The following is a 14,938-nucleotide window of genomic DNA, read 5'->3' as shown; positions in this document are numbered from 1 at the left end:
CGCCGCTGGCACCCTTAGCGTCAGCGGCATGTGGTACTGCATGTCGTACTGCCAAGAGCGGCGAGGTACGGACTGCAAACATGATTCGGATAGTCTTATGTATATGATCCAAGACTAATTGGCTACAAAACTGAGTGTCAAGACTAGAAAAACCTCCGAGCATCTTGACACCACTCACACATCGTCCAATGTTAGCTGGGAATAAACCCATTGTGTTACTGTGTATGTCACTTATGGGCCAGAATAATTCAATTTTAGAAGTGTTTAGATGTAAGCCTCCAACATGACCTTTAGACTGGATTATTTTCAGGGGTTTAGCAACTTCTTCTGTATCACCAATAAGTGTGCCCTCATCTAAATACCATGCCTTCATGTCCAGGTTGCATGTGTTGTTGATTTTCTTCACAAGGGGATGGAGAATTAGCGCAAAAAGCAAAGGACCAAGAGGGTCCCTTGCAACATACCTTTGGAAATGAAAGAATATTGTCGTTCTAATTTAGCGTAGCAAAACTCGATCCATCTAGAAATGGAAGGGCATCGCTGTCTAGCTTCAAGAATCATAGCAATCTTATTCACCAAATTAAAAACATTACTGCCAAGACCATAGACATATTGCTGAGATGGCTTTCACAGTCAAGCAGTCGATTAAATGTAGTATGATTTCTCCACCTTAAAAATGTCCTCACCAAGTTGAAAATCTCTCAAATTAATAGTATGCCATATACTTACAAACCACAGCAACTAATTTAGAGACAAGCCTCCTCCAAATGGTTCCAACAGCTATTGGCTTTACATCACAACCTGGTTTAAGTAACGGTGTGGGAGGTGCGTTTCCAACAAACATTCCTAGTGCATGTGAGCAGGCTCCACCAAGCCACAAATTGATGGCGCTAGTGATGGATGATAAATCTGCAATAGTAGCAGCAGCAGGGCCGCTGAAAGCATCTAAAAAATGTTGTGCTCGTAACCCTCTCTCCCATAGGCAGTGCCTGTAGGGAAGCTTTTAACACCATTGAGAACTACTGCATTGTTAGTTGTTAAATCCTGAGTTTCAATGGTTGTTGTAGGAATGATGGGTGGTAAGGCTTCTAGGTGTTTTTTGCGCAACTCCATAAGAGGTTCAGGTGTTTGTGGTGCGACTACATCTGAATTAGGGGTGACAATGAACTGGAATATGAGCTTGGTTAAAAACACCTACATGTAACTTTACAACAAATTCTTTTTCTAAGTTATTGGCTGATATACCTTCATGCTCTAGATTGTCTAGAAACTATTTTGGAGAAATAAAAAAATCTCTCCTAGAAGTCAGACCCTTGTGTGACAACTTTTACATATATAACGGCACTGGTGTGAGGTATAATACATCGTTCAAAAATAAATGTTGAATGTGTTCTATGTATGTCGTCTCTAGGATGATTCATTGGAACACTTATTCTTTGAATCTGCCTACTTTAGAACAGATTTTGACGACTCCACACAGATTTTGAACCCAGCCAGTTGGACTGGCCCCACCGTCAGACCCAACACCGCTAAACCCACTATAAAACTAATCTACTACAAATCTTTACGGCGACGGGGATTGAACCCCCTGACTTCCTCCTTACTGGAATTGATGGGATACCACTGCGCTATGCTCTTGGACCCGTTCCACAATGCAATATGCAAGAGACTATTTATTCTGAATTGGTTACATCATGATGATAATTTCAAAACTTTCAATATTGGTGCTTGCATTTTATGGAACATTTGGAAACTGAATAATTAGAATGCTATTTGAGCAACAAGAATTCTCTGGTACTGCAATTTCATTACAAGCTTATGAAGATTGGTATTGATTTCAAACTGCACGCCCAAGAGTCTATGGATTCAAGAAGTCTTCTCACCAAGAATACTTGTACTTTCTTAGTTTTTATTATGTTACATTTCATGCTCGAACGAACTGGCATTTATCTTGATAATTGCAAGTTTGTATTGTTGAAGCTTTACTCATCTTGTTGCGTTCTGCTTGTATCTCCAGTACATACATTGAACTAATATAGTACAGACGTTTAACTAATATAGTACACATTAGCTGGGTTATAGAAAGTTGTTTGTATATTTTATATTGTTGTTTATTTTGATATCTTACATGTTTTTACAGGAGAACCAAAGTGTATCAGGCTTGCAAGAGCAGGTAAAATCCCTTGGACCTTGGCTCGCGAAAATTGATAAATCAATTTTATTTGTATAGAAATTTAACTCGCTCTTTGTTTCCAGATGTTTATCAAGAAAGTAATTGACCTTCATGAAAAATACATGCTCTATGTGACAACCTGCTTTGCTGACCACACGCTCTTTTCCACAAGGTATGTACTGAATAATTTCTTCATGGTGGTTGATTATTTCTTATCTCATGCTCCTATAATCAGCTGTCCATTTTGAATATCAGACAATTAAAGAGGCATTCGAAGTATTTTGGAACAACTTTATTGTTGGCAGCTCAAGTGCAGTGCTGTTGTATAATTTCACTAGTAATATCCTTAAGAAGGGGGTAGTGAAAAACTGGGTGATGATGTCATTAAGGTTACACTTGACAAGGTAGACTTTTTCTTCCTTCACTATATCTAAACCATGTTGACAAGGTACAACTCTTTGAGACAAGAAGTTGTATGCTATATATATAGAATTGAATTATACACATTTAGTTTTTCGAGCCGAGTATATCTCGCCTATCTTTATCTCGAAATATATGTTGGTAAGCCTTTCTCTTCGATCAAGTTTATCTTTACCTAGTGACGAAAGTCATGATATGTTTCAATCACTTTGAAAGTTTCTTTGACGAGAAATGGTGTAACAACTGTATAACGTCCTCTAAGAATGTTTCAATGATTGAAATGAGAGTTAAGATTACATAACCAATGGTGGACATAAGCATTGTTGTGGAAACACATTTATGTATAAGTCTTATTCCTTGAACCAAAATTTGCGAACTTTATTGATCAAGAGAGCCGGAAGAATGGCAAGTGCCAAGTCCGCGAACTGTCGAAGTTCTCAAACCCGAGAATTTCTGCTGGAGTTGATAAACTACTTGCGTGAAGCTAAGTCCGCGAACCCAGTCCTCGAACCGGCTAAGTTCTCAAACCCGAGAATTTCTGTTGGAATTTGTAAACTCTGCTTGGTAACTTAAGTCCGCGAACCTAGTCTGCGAACTTGAGAAGGTTATACACCTGAAGATGATTTCTGAACTTAAACTTAAAAAGACTAAGGAATGCAGTTTGCAAACCGTGGCTATAAAAGTTTATGAACCGATTCAAGTGAATCAAATCACCTTTGCTTCAATTGTGTCTTGTGTAGTACATGAGATTTCCTTGCAATTGAACAACTCTCTAACTAGTTTATTTGAAGTCATTTGAACTAGTTGTGGTGAAGAAGAACGTGGTTGATATGAAATGCTCATATGGCTAACCTTTTGGTTAACTATTGTTGAACCAACAAGTGCATACGTTTGGGCACGGTTAACAAACCTAGAAGCGTGCATTGTAAAGTGTGTGTAACAAGCTAAGTTTTCGATCTAACGGTTGAGAAATATTAGCTTGAATCTGAATCAGGTTTTCATCTAACGGTGAATATTGAATGCTTTATTACTAAGCTAACATCGATTGCAAACCCTGATTTGAAAGACTATGTAAAGGAGACATCTAGTATTGTGCAAAATTAATCCCCACACCTTACATGTGATACTAGTTTGTGTGCTAGAGTCGATTCTCCTTTAACCTTTAGTTTTCTTCTTCTAAAACCAGGTTAACGACTTAAAGACTTCATTGGGATTGTGAATCCATACCGATACTACTTTTATCGTAGTTGTGTGATCTGATCTTGCATCTTCTATCGTACGAGTACAATCAGATTGATTGGCTTGAGATTGATATCTCCGATAGGCAAGATATAAAACGTAATCACAAACATCTTCGTCTCATTGTTTGTGATTCCGCAACATCTTGTTTCGCTACCATACGATTAAGATTGTTGTGAGGTGATTGATGAATCTAGGTTGTTATTCGGGAATATAAGACCGGATTATCAATTGGTTCCTGTTCACCTTGATTATTATCAAAACACGAAACAAAACCTTTAGGGTTTATCTGTGGGAGACATATTGATCCTTTGATAGACTTGTCTGTGGGAGACATATTTGTTTATTGTCAAAGCCTGCGATATTGGGTCGTAGCAACTCTTAGTTGTGGGTGAGATCAGCTAAGGGAATCAAGTGCGCAGTATCCTGCTGGGATCAGAGGCGTAGAAAGTATAATTGTACCTTGGATCAGTGGGAGACTGATTGGGGTTCAACTACAGTCCTGTCCGAAGTTAGCTTGAAGTAGGCTAGTGTCTGTAGCGGCTTAATACAGTGTGTGTGTTCAATCTGGACTAGGTCCCGGGGTTTTTCAGCATTTGTGGTTTCCTCGTTAACAAAATTATGGTGTTTGTGTTATTTCAATTTCCGCATTATATTGTTTTATCTTTATAATTGAAATAATACAGGTTGTGCGTTAGATCATCAATTAGAGTAATCCAACCTTTAGTTGTTAGTTATCATCGATTGATCCTTGGATATTGGTCTTTGGTACCATCCAAGTTATTTCCTTGTGTTTGATTAAAGACTCGCTGATTTCTATTAGCTCGAGTAAATCAAATCAAGAAGAGAGATATAAACTCGTTGATATACTTTTAATTGATTGGATCTTGTTGATTCTCTTAAAAGTATATTCGAGTTTGTCCATATAGATTGCTTAGTGAAATATTGGGTGGTGTTGTTAGACCCCCGCTTTTTCAATTGGTATCAGAGCAGCCAGACACCTCAAACCCTATAAGTTTGTGTTTGTTCGATCCTCAAAGTCTATTCCTATGGGAAATCTTTTTGGGAGGCTTGATCGTGGCATCTGTAACGCACACCAGAGTTCCTTAAAGGTTGTTCAGAGATTATCATACTTCATTCCTATGGAAGCACGTGATAATATTATACCATCTAGCATGTCAGGAAATCTACATGTGAAGAAACGATCTAAGGAAAGAATAAAAAGAATTGTCGAAGAAAACATGGTCAACGCTCAAGGGTATGGACTCTCACAAGAATTAATCTTAATCTCTTTTAGGAATACTACCATAAAGGTTCTATTGACAAGGAGTTGTTTAGAGCGTTTGAAAGTGTTTTGCAATTTTTAGAAAAGCTTAATTCCATAGAGAATTTGAATTGTTCTGACAAGAGTTTTGTGCCTGTCAAATCATCTTCTAATGATGCACAAACTGTTCTCAACACCGATTCATGTGAAGCCGATAACAAGGATTCGTATGAATTAGGCAGAGGAACCATTTGTCATAAAAGGTCATCTCCTTGTCATAAGAAAACGAACCCACACGACTCTAAGTATTATCATTACGATTATACTTCTGACTCTGGGTACAAATATCAACCAGAAAAATTGCATGGAAATTTCTATGCAGTTTCCAACACCTGATTTCAGGATTGGCTCTACCCCATTTGTATATAACTTGAATGGGGCAAGTAACAGGTTGATTTTTGTTTTAATCTCTCTTTTCTTATGTTGTTGTGATAAGATCTTTTCAGTAGGTACTTTTTCTTTTGTTGTCTGTACCTTTAAAAAATCATACTCCTCAAATGGGTCACGGTTCGTTCACGGGTCAAAGCCCATGTAGGGTACATAAAAGAAGTTTGCGGACGTCTTCATATTCTCAAACAGTCCGCGTACGTGAACCTCTAGGGTTTTATTATTTTCCTCCATCAAAGCTTCTTTGGAGAAATCAAAAGGAAGGGTTTTCAAGGCTCACTTCAAGTAAGTATTTTCCTCTTGATCCTTGCATATTTCTAGATCTATGATGAACTCTAGAAACTCAAAAAGGTGTTCAAAAAGATCAAATTTCCCTAGCTTGAATTCTCCTAGAATTAGATTTGTGAATGAGTCTTGTGATAGAGTGTTTGATAAGATTGCCTCAAAAGGGTTCATTCTAGAAAAGAGATTGGATTTCTCTAGTGGTCATGAACAGGATTTGGCTTGCTTTAAAAAATTCAAGCTTGGAAATATTTTTGATGGTCTTGGTGAAGGATTTTATTCTCTCACAAAGATTCTCTATGCCAACATTCATGTTGTTGATTACAACAAGATGGAATTCAAATCCATGATTGGTAGAGAAAGGTTTCTTGTTGATAGAGAATTAATTTCAAGGATTACCAAAATACCGTTGGGGAACGTACGGCTTCCTAGACCAAGTCATGAACGTCCGTCGTGTGATGATATCACAATTGGAATTTGTGGTAAGAAGGTTGTTTGGAATCAAGGAAAGTTCCTTACTAATGATCTTAGTATTGCATTATTGGCTTTTGGAAAACTTGGTATCCCCAATATTTGTCCTTCCACAATTGAAAACTCTTGGTGGAGTCATGAGTTTGCGGAATTGGTTTATTTCCTTGAATCGGGTATTCTAAGTCTCGACATTTTTGGTTTCATTATCTTTCAAATGATTTCGATGACTTCACCAGTCAAGACGTTAGGTTACCCTTGCTTGATTAGTCAAATATGTCGTGATCGTGGGTTTGATTCAATTGGAAACTCTCTTGGGGTTCCCAAACCAGTTCGTCCGTGTACCTTCAGGCGCATAAGGGAAAATGCTTGCAAGCGACAAAGAATCACTTCTCTTGATTTCAGTGACCCCACCACCGTGAGCCTTCTTCAAAAAATTCATAAAGGTGTGTGTAAGGTTGATTCAAGGGTGAAGTGTGTCCAAGAACAATTGTCCTTGGTTGCAACAAAGTTTCCCGAGCTCAAGGAAGATTTGAACGCAATTTAAGCATCTTGGAGTACCTCCGATGAGGAAGAAGATGAGTAATTTGTGTTCATAATGTTGCCTAATATGTCTTCTTTTTGATTTAGTTGGAAGAATAACTAGTTCTTTGAATAACAATGATTGTGACTACACATGGCTATTATTTTTCATCTTCTTGTTCTTCTTTAGGTTTATTGGTTTAAATTCTAAAAAAATTTTGGAGGATGATGTTTTGCAGTATTTAATCTTTATGATTTGTTATATTGCAATTTGTTATGGGATATTGGTGTTTACGACCGTGAACTATGTTTGTCTCATACTTTGTCAAAAGTAAATTGGTTCGTGGTCGGTATTCACGTACTGGTAAAAGAATGAATGGACTTTTGACAAATACAAAAGTTAAGCCTATATTGTCAGTTATTTGATGGAAGATAGGTTAAAATCCTTTGTTTTCAAGGATTATGTCTATTAATTGTCGTTATGCAAATAGTGATTGAAGATAGAATGAATCCTTGTGTATTCCACACTATTGATCATCCCTGATCCATATTTTATGTATTACTGTGAGGCTCCGTAATGTAGCTTATGTTGAGCACTATAAAACCAAGTTGATTTTTTAGCTTAATTGGTGTTCTGTGAGGTATGTTATGTCGAGCATATTGAACTAAATTAATCATCTTGTTTGGTTATTTAGTCATTGCTGAGTAAGTATTCTTATGTCGAGCAAAACAAATCACAATTAAATTGATTACTTTTGTAGTTAGTTTGGTTGTGTATTCCAATTAGATTAATTATGGGTTCTCTTGTAATTAATCTAGTTGAGTATTTTTCTGATTCCATAAGGTTTTCTTATGTTGAGTATATGAACGGTTAAGCTAATCATTATCTTATGGTTAACTTAGTCGTAGATCCGTAAGTTATCTTATGTTGAGCACAATCAATTGAATTGATCACGTTTTGTGTTTAATTTGGTTTTGTATTCCGATTAAATTAATCATGGGTTTACTTGTGATTAATTTGATTGACTTTTTGGATATAGAAAATCATTCTCATGGTTTTTGGTGTCCAATAAAATCCTTCTTTTCTTTTGAAATTAAGGTCGCTCTTGTTGTTATTTCGGGAATGACATCAAATGGGGGAGAGTTATTTTGAACTTGTGATTAATGGTCATATCTTAAGGGGTGTGCGGCTGTGGAATTTTAGAGGGGTTATCTTGTATCTTTAAACTTCTTGATGAATGCATTTAGCTTCGGATTTATGATTGCATCTAAATTAGTTGGTATGTATTTTTTCTTTTAGTCATGAAATGTCTCTTTCGGAAATTTCATAATGCTACCGTTCTTGTACCTTTGCCAATTTTATTGACAAAAAAGGGGAGAATTAATATGTAGTTCACACTACAAATACATATGGTTTTCGGATCATTGTGTAAGGCGGAGTGGTTTCCATGTGAGATGGAGTATTGACTAAGGGGGAGTGATACATATCATCATAGTATTATTGTTGAAGTTGTGATGCAATTGGACTTTGACATTGTGTAATAATAATATGACACTGTATAAAAATGATCGAGACCGATGCTTTCTCATTGTTATAGATACGGATCTTCAACAGCGGTGATGCTAAACTTACAACCTTTGGGATCATTGGAGTGCTTGGAAGTGACGAAAATTTCGAGGAATGTTGAAGATTAGACATGTGGAATAGAAGCTACTAAAGTTTCTTTATCTTTTTTGTATTCCATATGTATTGATAGTTTTGTCACTAAAATTGACAAAGGGGGAGATTGTTAGAGCATTGCTCGGTCGAACTCGCATGCGTTGCTATCTCAAGTATGTTTGTCAATGTTAGTGATAAAAACTATAAGTCTTGATTTCTAGTCTATTATAGCTAAGTCTCGGACAAGGATAGAAAATGTAGTTAAGCTCAAGGACTTCATGGCGATTTATCATACAAGTACAAGAACTACTCAAGGAACCGGTGAAACTTCTCGACAAAAAGGTATGTGAAGACTGGAACTTATCTGTCACTCAAAAGTATATCTACTCTATCTCCTACTCTTTCAGACAAGAAGTCGTATGCTATATATATATAGACTTGGATTACACACATTTGGTATTTCGAGCCGAGTATACCTCGCCTATATATATCTCGAAATATGTGTTGGTAAGATTTACGCTTCGATCAAGTTTATCTTTACCTAGTGAAGAAAGTCATGATATGTTTCAATCACTTTGAAAATTGCTTTGACGGGAAATGGTGTAACAACTATATAACGTCCTCTAAAAATGTTTCAATGATTGAAATGAGAGTTAAGATTACATAACCAATGGTGGATATAAGAATTGTTGTGGAAACAAATTTATGTATAAGTCTTATTCCTTGAACCAAAGTTTGCAAACTTTGTTGATCAATAGAACCGGAAGAATGGCAAGTGCCAAGTCCGTGAACTCAGTCCGTGAACTCAGTCCGTGAACTGCCGAAGTTCTCAAACCCGAGAATTTCTGCTGGAGTTGACAAACTACTTTCGTGAATCTAAGTCCGCGAACTCAGTCCACGAACCCAGTCCGTGAACAGGCGAAGTTCTCAAACCCGAGAATTTCTATTGGAGTTTGTAAACTCTACCCGGTAACTTAAGTCCGCGAACCTAGTCTGCGAACTTGAGAAGGTTATATATCTGAAGATGATTTATGAACTTAAACTTAAAAACACTAAGGAATGCAGTTTGCAAACCGTGGCTATAAAAGTTCATGAACCGATTCAAGTGAATAAAATCATCTTTGCTTCAATTGTGTCTTGTGTAGTACATGAGATTTCCTTGCAATTGAACAACTCTCTAACTAATTCATTTGAAGTCATTTGAACTAGTTATGGTGAAGAAGAACGTGTTTGATATGAAATGATGGTATGGCTAACCTTTTGGTTAACTATTGTTGAACCAACAAGTGCATAGTTTGGGTACGGTTAACAAACCTAGAATCCTGCATTGAAAGACTATATAAAGGAGACATCTAGTATTGTGCAAAACTAATCCCCACACCTTACGTGTGATACTAGTTTGCGTTCTAGAGTCGATTCTCCTTTAACCTTTAGTTTTCTTCTTCTAAAACCAGGTTAACGACTTAAAGACTTCATTGGGATTGTGAAGCCATACCGATACTACTTTTATCGTAGTTGTGTGATATGATCTTGCATCTTCTATCGTACGAGTACAATCAGATTGATTGGCTTGAGATTGATATCTCCGATAGGAAAGATATAAAACGTAATCACAAACATCTTCGTCTCATTGTTTGTGATTCCGCAACATCTTGTTTCGCTACCATACAATTAAGATTGTTGTGAGGTGATTGATAACTCTAGGTTGTTCTTCGGTAATATAAGACCGGATTATCAATTGGTTCCTGTTCACCTTGATTATTATCAAAAGACGGAACAAAACCTTTAGGGTTTATCTGTGGGAGACAGATTTATCCTTTGATAGACTTGTCTGTGGAAGACAGATTGTTTATTTTCAAAGCCTGCGATTTTGGGTCGTAGAAACTCTTAGTTATGGGTGAGATCAGCTAAGGGAATCAAGTACGCAGTATCCTACTGGGATCAGAGGCGTCGGGAGTACAATTGTACCTTGGATCAGTGGAAGACTGATTGGAGTTCAACTAAAGTCTAGTCCGAAGTTAACTTGGAGTAGGCTAGTGTCATTAGCGGCTAAATACAGCGTGTGTTCAATCTTGACTAGGTCCCGGGGTTTTTCTGCATTTTCGGTTTCCTCGTTAACAAAATTTCTGGTGTCTATGTTATTTCAATTTCCGCATTATCTTGTCTTATCTTTATAATTGAAATAATACATGTTGTGCGTTATATCATCAATTAGAGTAATCCAACCTTAGGTTGTTGATTGTCATTGGTCTTTGGTACCATCCAAGTTATTTCCTTGTGTTTAATTAAAGACTCGCTGATTTCTATTAGCTCGAGTAAATCAAATCAAGAAGAGAGATATAAACTCGTTGATATACTTTTAATTGATTGAGTCTTGTTGATTCTCTTAAAAGTATATTCGAGTTTGTTCATACAGATTGCTAAGCGAAATATTGGGTGGTGTTGTTAGACCCCCGCGTTTTTAGAATGTGATGTTCAGAGCAAAGCTCGCCTACTTCCTCTTTAATAGTTCCGTCACGTATGCGAATAACATCCTTGGTTAAATTGGAAACGGTGGCTTTGAGATTTTTGTTGAATCGACAGAACGTGGTGTCACGATCTACGAATTTCGCTTCCAACCTTTCAATCTCAGCAAAAGACTTCGCCTGTAAGATTTCAATATCTCTCTGATAATTCTGCTCTTTTTCAAGAAATTCATTCTCAGTAGCTGCGAGGAGATAAGAACAAGGGTCAAAATCGCACGCACATACTCAAGAGATAAAGCAGGGCAAAATGATTAACAAAGACAATGAGAAACCTTATTTTTCGGAAATGATGGTTTTAAACAAGGATGCATGGTCAGAATCTAAAAATCCAAGCCTAGAATTATCAAGGACTCTAGCAGCCCATTCAAACTCACATCATTCTCTATTAGAAGACGAGAGAGAAGTATATTTTCACGAGCGATAAGATCATCCCTCTCACTTATGGCACAATCCCTTTCTATCTGAATCTTGAGTTGAGCCTCATGAAATTGCTTCAAAGCCTTCGCACCATTAGCGGTTACCTGATCTTTCTCAGTTATAAGAGTATTCTTTTTGGCTTCTAAAATTCTAATTCTCTCTTTATCCTCACGGGCACGACGTTGTAAGGTCTTATTAGAAATTAATAATGGTCTATGATCACAAATAAGGGCTTCGTATTTTAGCCTCAATTTCCAGCTAAGATTCTCTAGACCACGCATGGGAAAATTGTCCATAGAGGCGTTAAGAAGCTCTAAAAGGGCATCATTATCATCAGGAAGTCTAGCCGACTCTTCGGTTAGTTATAAAGATCTGCAGGTTTAAGTAATAGAAAAAATATGAAGACACAACAAAAATTCACAAAGTATGAGGGAGTGAAAAGAAACACACCTACTAACTGATTGTTCCTCTGACGAAGAGTATCTTCCTCCTGTGTCTTATTCAAAAGTTCCCCCTTAAGATTCGCACACTCAACCTCCAAGGAGTGATTATTTCTTTGCGAGTCAGAGGAAACCGCATGAAAAGCTCGCGCCACCTGCAAGGACCAGAAGACAAAGGAATTAAAAATAATTAAAGTACAAAGAAGAACTATTATCTTAAACTCACCCTAGTATACAAGAAAAGAAGAATACAAACCATGGAACCCATAGAAAATAGGAACTCTGGAGATATGGATGAGGCAGATCCTCGCAGGGATTCATGACTCAAAATGGAAGCATCGCATATGGAAGAAATCATTTGGCAGGTGCAAACTAAGTTATCATCACCAACATCTGCGAAGGAATCTTTGAAAATGAGAGATAATTGGGTCATGGGGGAAGCTGAAGTAGATTCATCAGGGAACGGAAGCTCATTTTCCCGAGAGCGAGGAACTAAAGGACTAGGAGACGAGGTAGTAAAGGTAATCTTTTTCTTCTTCTTGGAATTATCTTTCTTGTTGGAATTTCTCGAAAAAGACTTGGAAGCAACGAATTTTCCCTTAGACTTCGCACATCTAGTAGGCTTCGTGTGAGTAGAAGCCTCCTCCTCTCCCTCGGAAGAGCTTTCATCATAAGTGCCACCAATATCTATCCCCTCCACCTTCACACACAAATAAAGACAAGAAATAGAGGCAACAATATTGTTAAAGTAAAATTGAAAGTATTTTTTACTTCATCAGTAATCGAACGTAGAGCTTCCAATGTGCTTTGTTTCTTATGAGCATTATAGTCCTTCTTCAGCTTGGCAATCTGGAGATGAATAAACTAGTGAAACATTGAAAAAAGAAAAGTAAAATAAAGAAAGATTAATAAAGGGGCGAAGGTTAGAAAGACGTACCAATTTCTCCTCCTCAATCCAACTAAACTCCCAAGGAGAGCAGAGCGAAAAACCCTCGAGAAGGGGATTTATAGACCTATTGTCACCATAACCAGTAATACATGGACACTGATAGACGCATTTATGTGTCTAATTTGTCCTCAATGTTTCGTATTGTTGGTACTCGTTTTCGTCCTTATTATGGTGTTTTGTGTATTTTTAGGTATTTTTGGAAAATAAATATTGTTGGAAAAATCGGCTCGAAAAATCACTCGGAACACCCCGGAGGACACTTGCTATACGGAGCCCAGATTTGGCTAAGGGTCACCCCAAAAAGGCATCTGCTATTCGCACCCCACAGCTGGTTAGGGGACACCATCTTCTTCATTTGAAACTTAAAAATTGGCGGGAAAAATGTGGCAGCTCTCTGAGAATGTTTCGATCGAAATTTGAAGATGTTCTAGGTGGACTAAAGGGATGAAACTTCATGGGTAGTTGTGATATGTCATAAAAGAGATGGTATGGGTGTTTGTTTCGATCAAATTTGGCTGGAAAATCCGTGACAACGAATCAGGGCAGACCGTGCATGAGAAGAATAGTTCACGGATTTTGGAAGATTTATGCGTGTTCTGCTCGTGTATGATGACTCTAGCAACACTCTGGACCGTGAAGAAGATAAATGAGGATATTTTGCAGCTGTAGAAACACGTGAGAAGCTAAAACAGGGAAGAAAACATTCCTAGAATATTTTTATTCACTGCTGAGTTTAATGAAAATTTGTGAGAGTTATGGCATGATATTTTGCTGATGTTGAGTATATATAGGGTGAGGGGATCATAGAGAAGTGAGAGGGAGAGATTGGGAGAAGTTTAGAGCACCACAGAGTCAAAAAAATCGAATTTGCAGAAAGACCACCTGCTGCTGCTGCTGCCATTGAAGAACACTGAAGAACACGAACAACATACTCGCCATAATCGTCGTTTTTAAACAGTGTCAACGACTCATACTATTGGTCGCAGATCAGAGACAGACTTAAAAAACGCAACAGTACAGTAACGGCTCTTTGTAACGGCTTTTGCAATAGTTATAAGCATTGCAAACCCAATTTTTATTATAATTCTCCCTTATTCATCATTTGTAACCCTTTGAGCATAAATGAAATCAACTTTTGAGCGTGTTTCCAACATGATGAGCGGCTAATTCTCTCGTAACCAAGGCAATGGATGAAGCTATTCACACATGAACAATGGGTAACTATTTCATTTTATCTAATATTTAATTATAATTCACTCAATCACTGCTTTTGCAGAGTTCTTAAAAGTTTACATAATTTTCTTCATTAGTTGTGATTCAATTAGATAGGTTATGCTTTGGTTAGATAATCTATGTTTAAGGGATACAATTAATTTTTAAGAATATGTTTGATTATTTGTGGATTAAGAAATAAAGGATTAAAATGATAATTAGAGTTATGAAATATTTGACATCATTCATGTGTAATAGTGGAATCTAGTGTCTTGGTTACCTCTCGCCCACTTTGTTAATATTTTTGTATATAATTTTATTAACTCTGTAAATTTAATCTTCACAAGTCCGAGAGTTTGAACCTCATTACTACAACAACAATCAAAATTATTATCATTTTGGCGCCGCCGACGCGGATTTGTGCTTAGGTAGAATTTTTAGGTTTTTTTTATTTCATTTGTTCTTTTTACGTTTCTTTGGGTGTGTCTTTGTATTACAGGTTTGAAGTTGGATACTAAAGACTTGGAATCAAAGCTTAAAGCTAAAAGAGAAGGAAAAAGACAAAGCAAAAAAAAAAAAGAGCGAAAGAAAAAATTTAAAAAAAAAAAAGAGAATTTATTTATTTTTTTTTACTTTTTTTAGAGACCTTCCATTTTTTGTAATTATTATTATTTTTTTTATTTCTTTTCTTTTGCACTTTATTTGGACTTTGGACTTGGACAATTATTTTATTTTTTTTAAACCCTAAGGAAGGGTACATTAAATATAAAACTGTTTGCAAGGAAAGACGACGATTACAATATCGTCTCGGCCCCTCGGGTTCGCACATGACAAAGGAGTCGTGGCCCGAGTCGACTTCAGCGGTTCTGCCCCCGTCTGGTACGGGAGGTAAGCTTTCGAAACACCCGTGAATCCCCTGT

The 14,938-nt window shown here is 37.0% G+C and overlaps 1 protein-coding gene across 1 annotated transcript; it reads right to left on the bottom strand.

Annotated features, from left to right (window-relative positions):
* Window positions 1-491: 491 nt before the first annotated feature.
* On the bottom strand, window positions 492-12,215 carry LOC113290391. Its single transcript, XM_026539999.1, has 5 exons — window positions 12,114-12,215; window positions 11,868-12,012; window positions 10,927-11,182; window positions 734-989; window positions 492-548 (listed from the first exon to the last, which is right to left on the bottom strand). Exons 1-5 carry the CDS (start codon window positions 12,213-12,215, stop codon window positions 492-494), a joined length of 816 nt encoding a protein of 271 aa, XP_026395784.1.
* Window positions 12,216-14,938: the final 2,723 nt, after the last annotated feature.

The sequence above is a fragment of the Papaver somniferum genome, chromosome 6, assembly GCF_003573695.1.
Source record: "Papaver somniferum cultivar HN1 chromosome 6, ASM357369v1, whole genome shotgun sequence".
Taxonomy (NCBI): Eukaryota; Viridiplantae; Streptophyta; class Magnoliopsida; order Ranunculales; family Papaveraceae; genus Papaver; species Papaver somniferum.
This window is presented reverse-complemented; position numbering and strand designations above follow the sequence as displayed.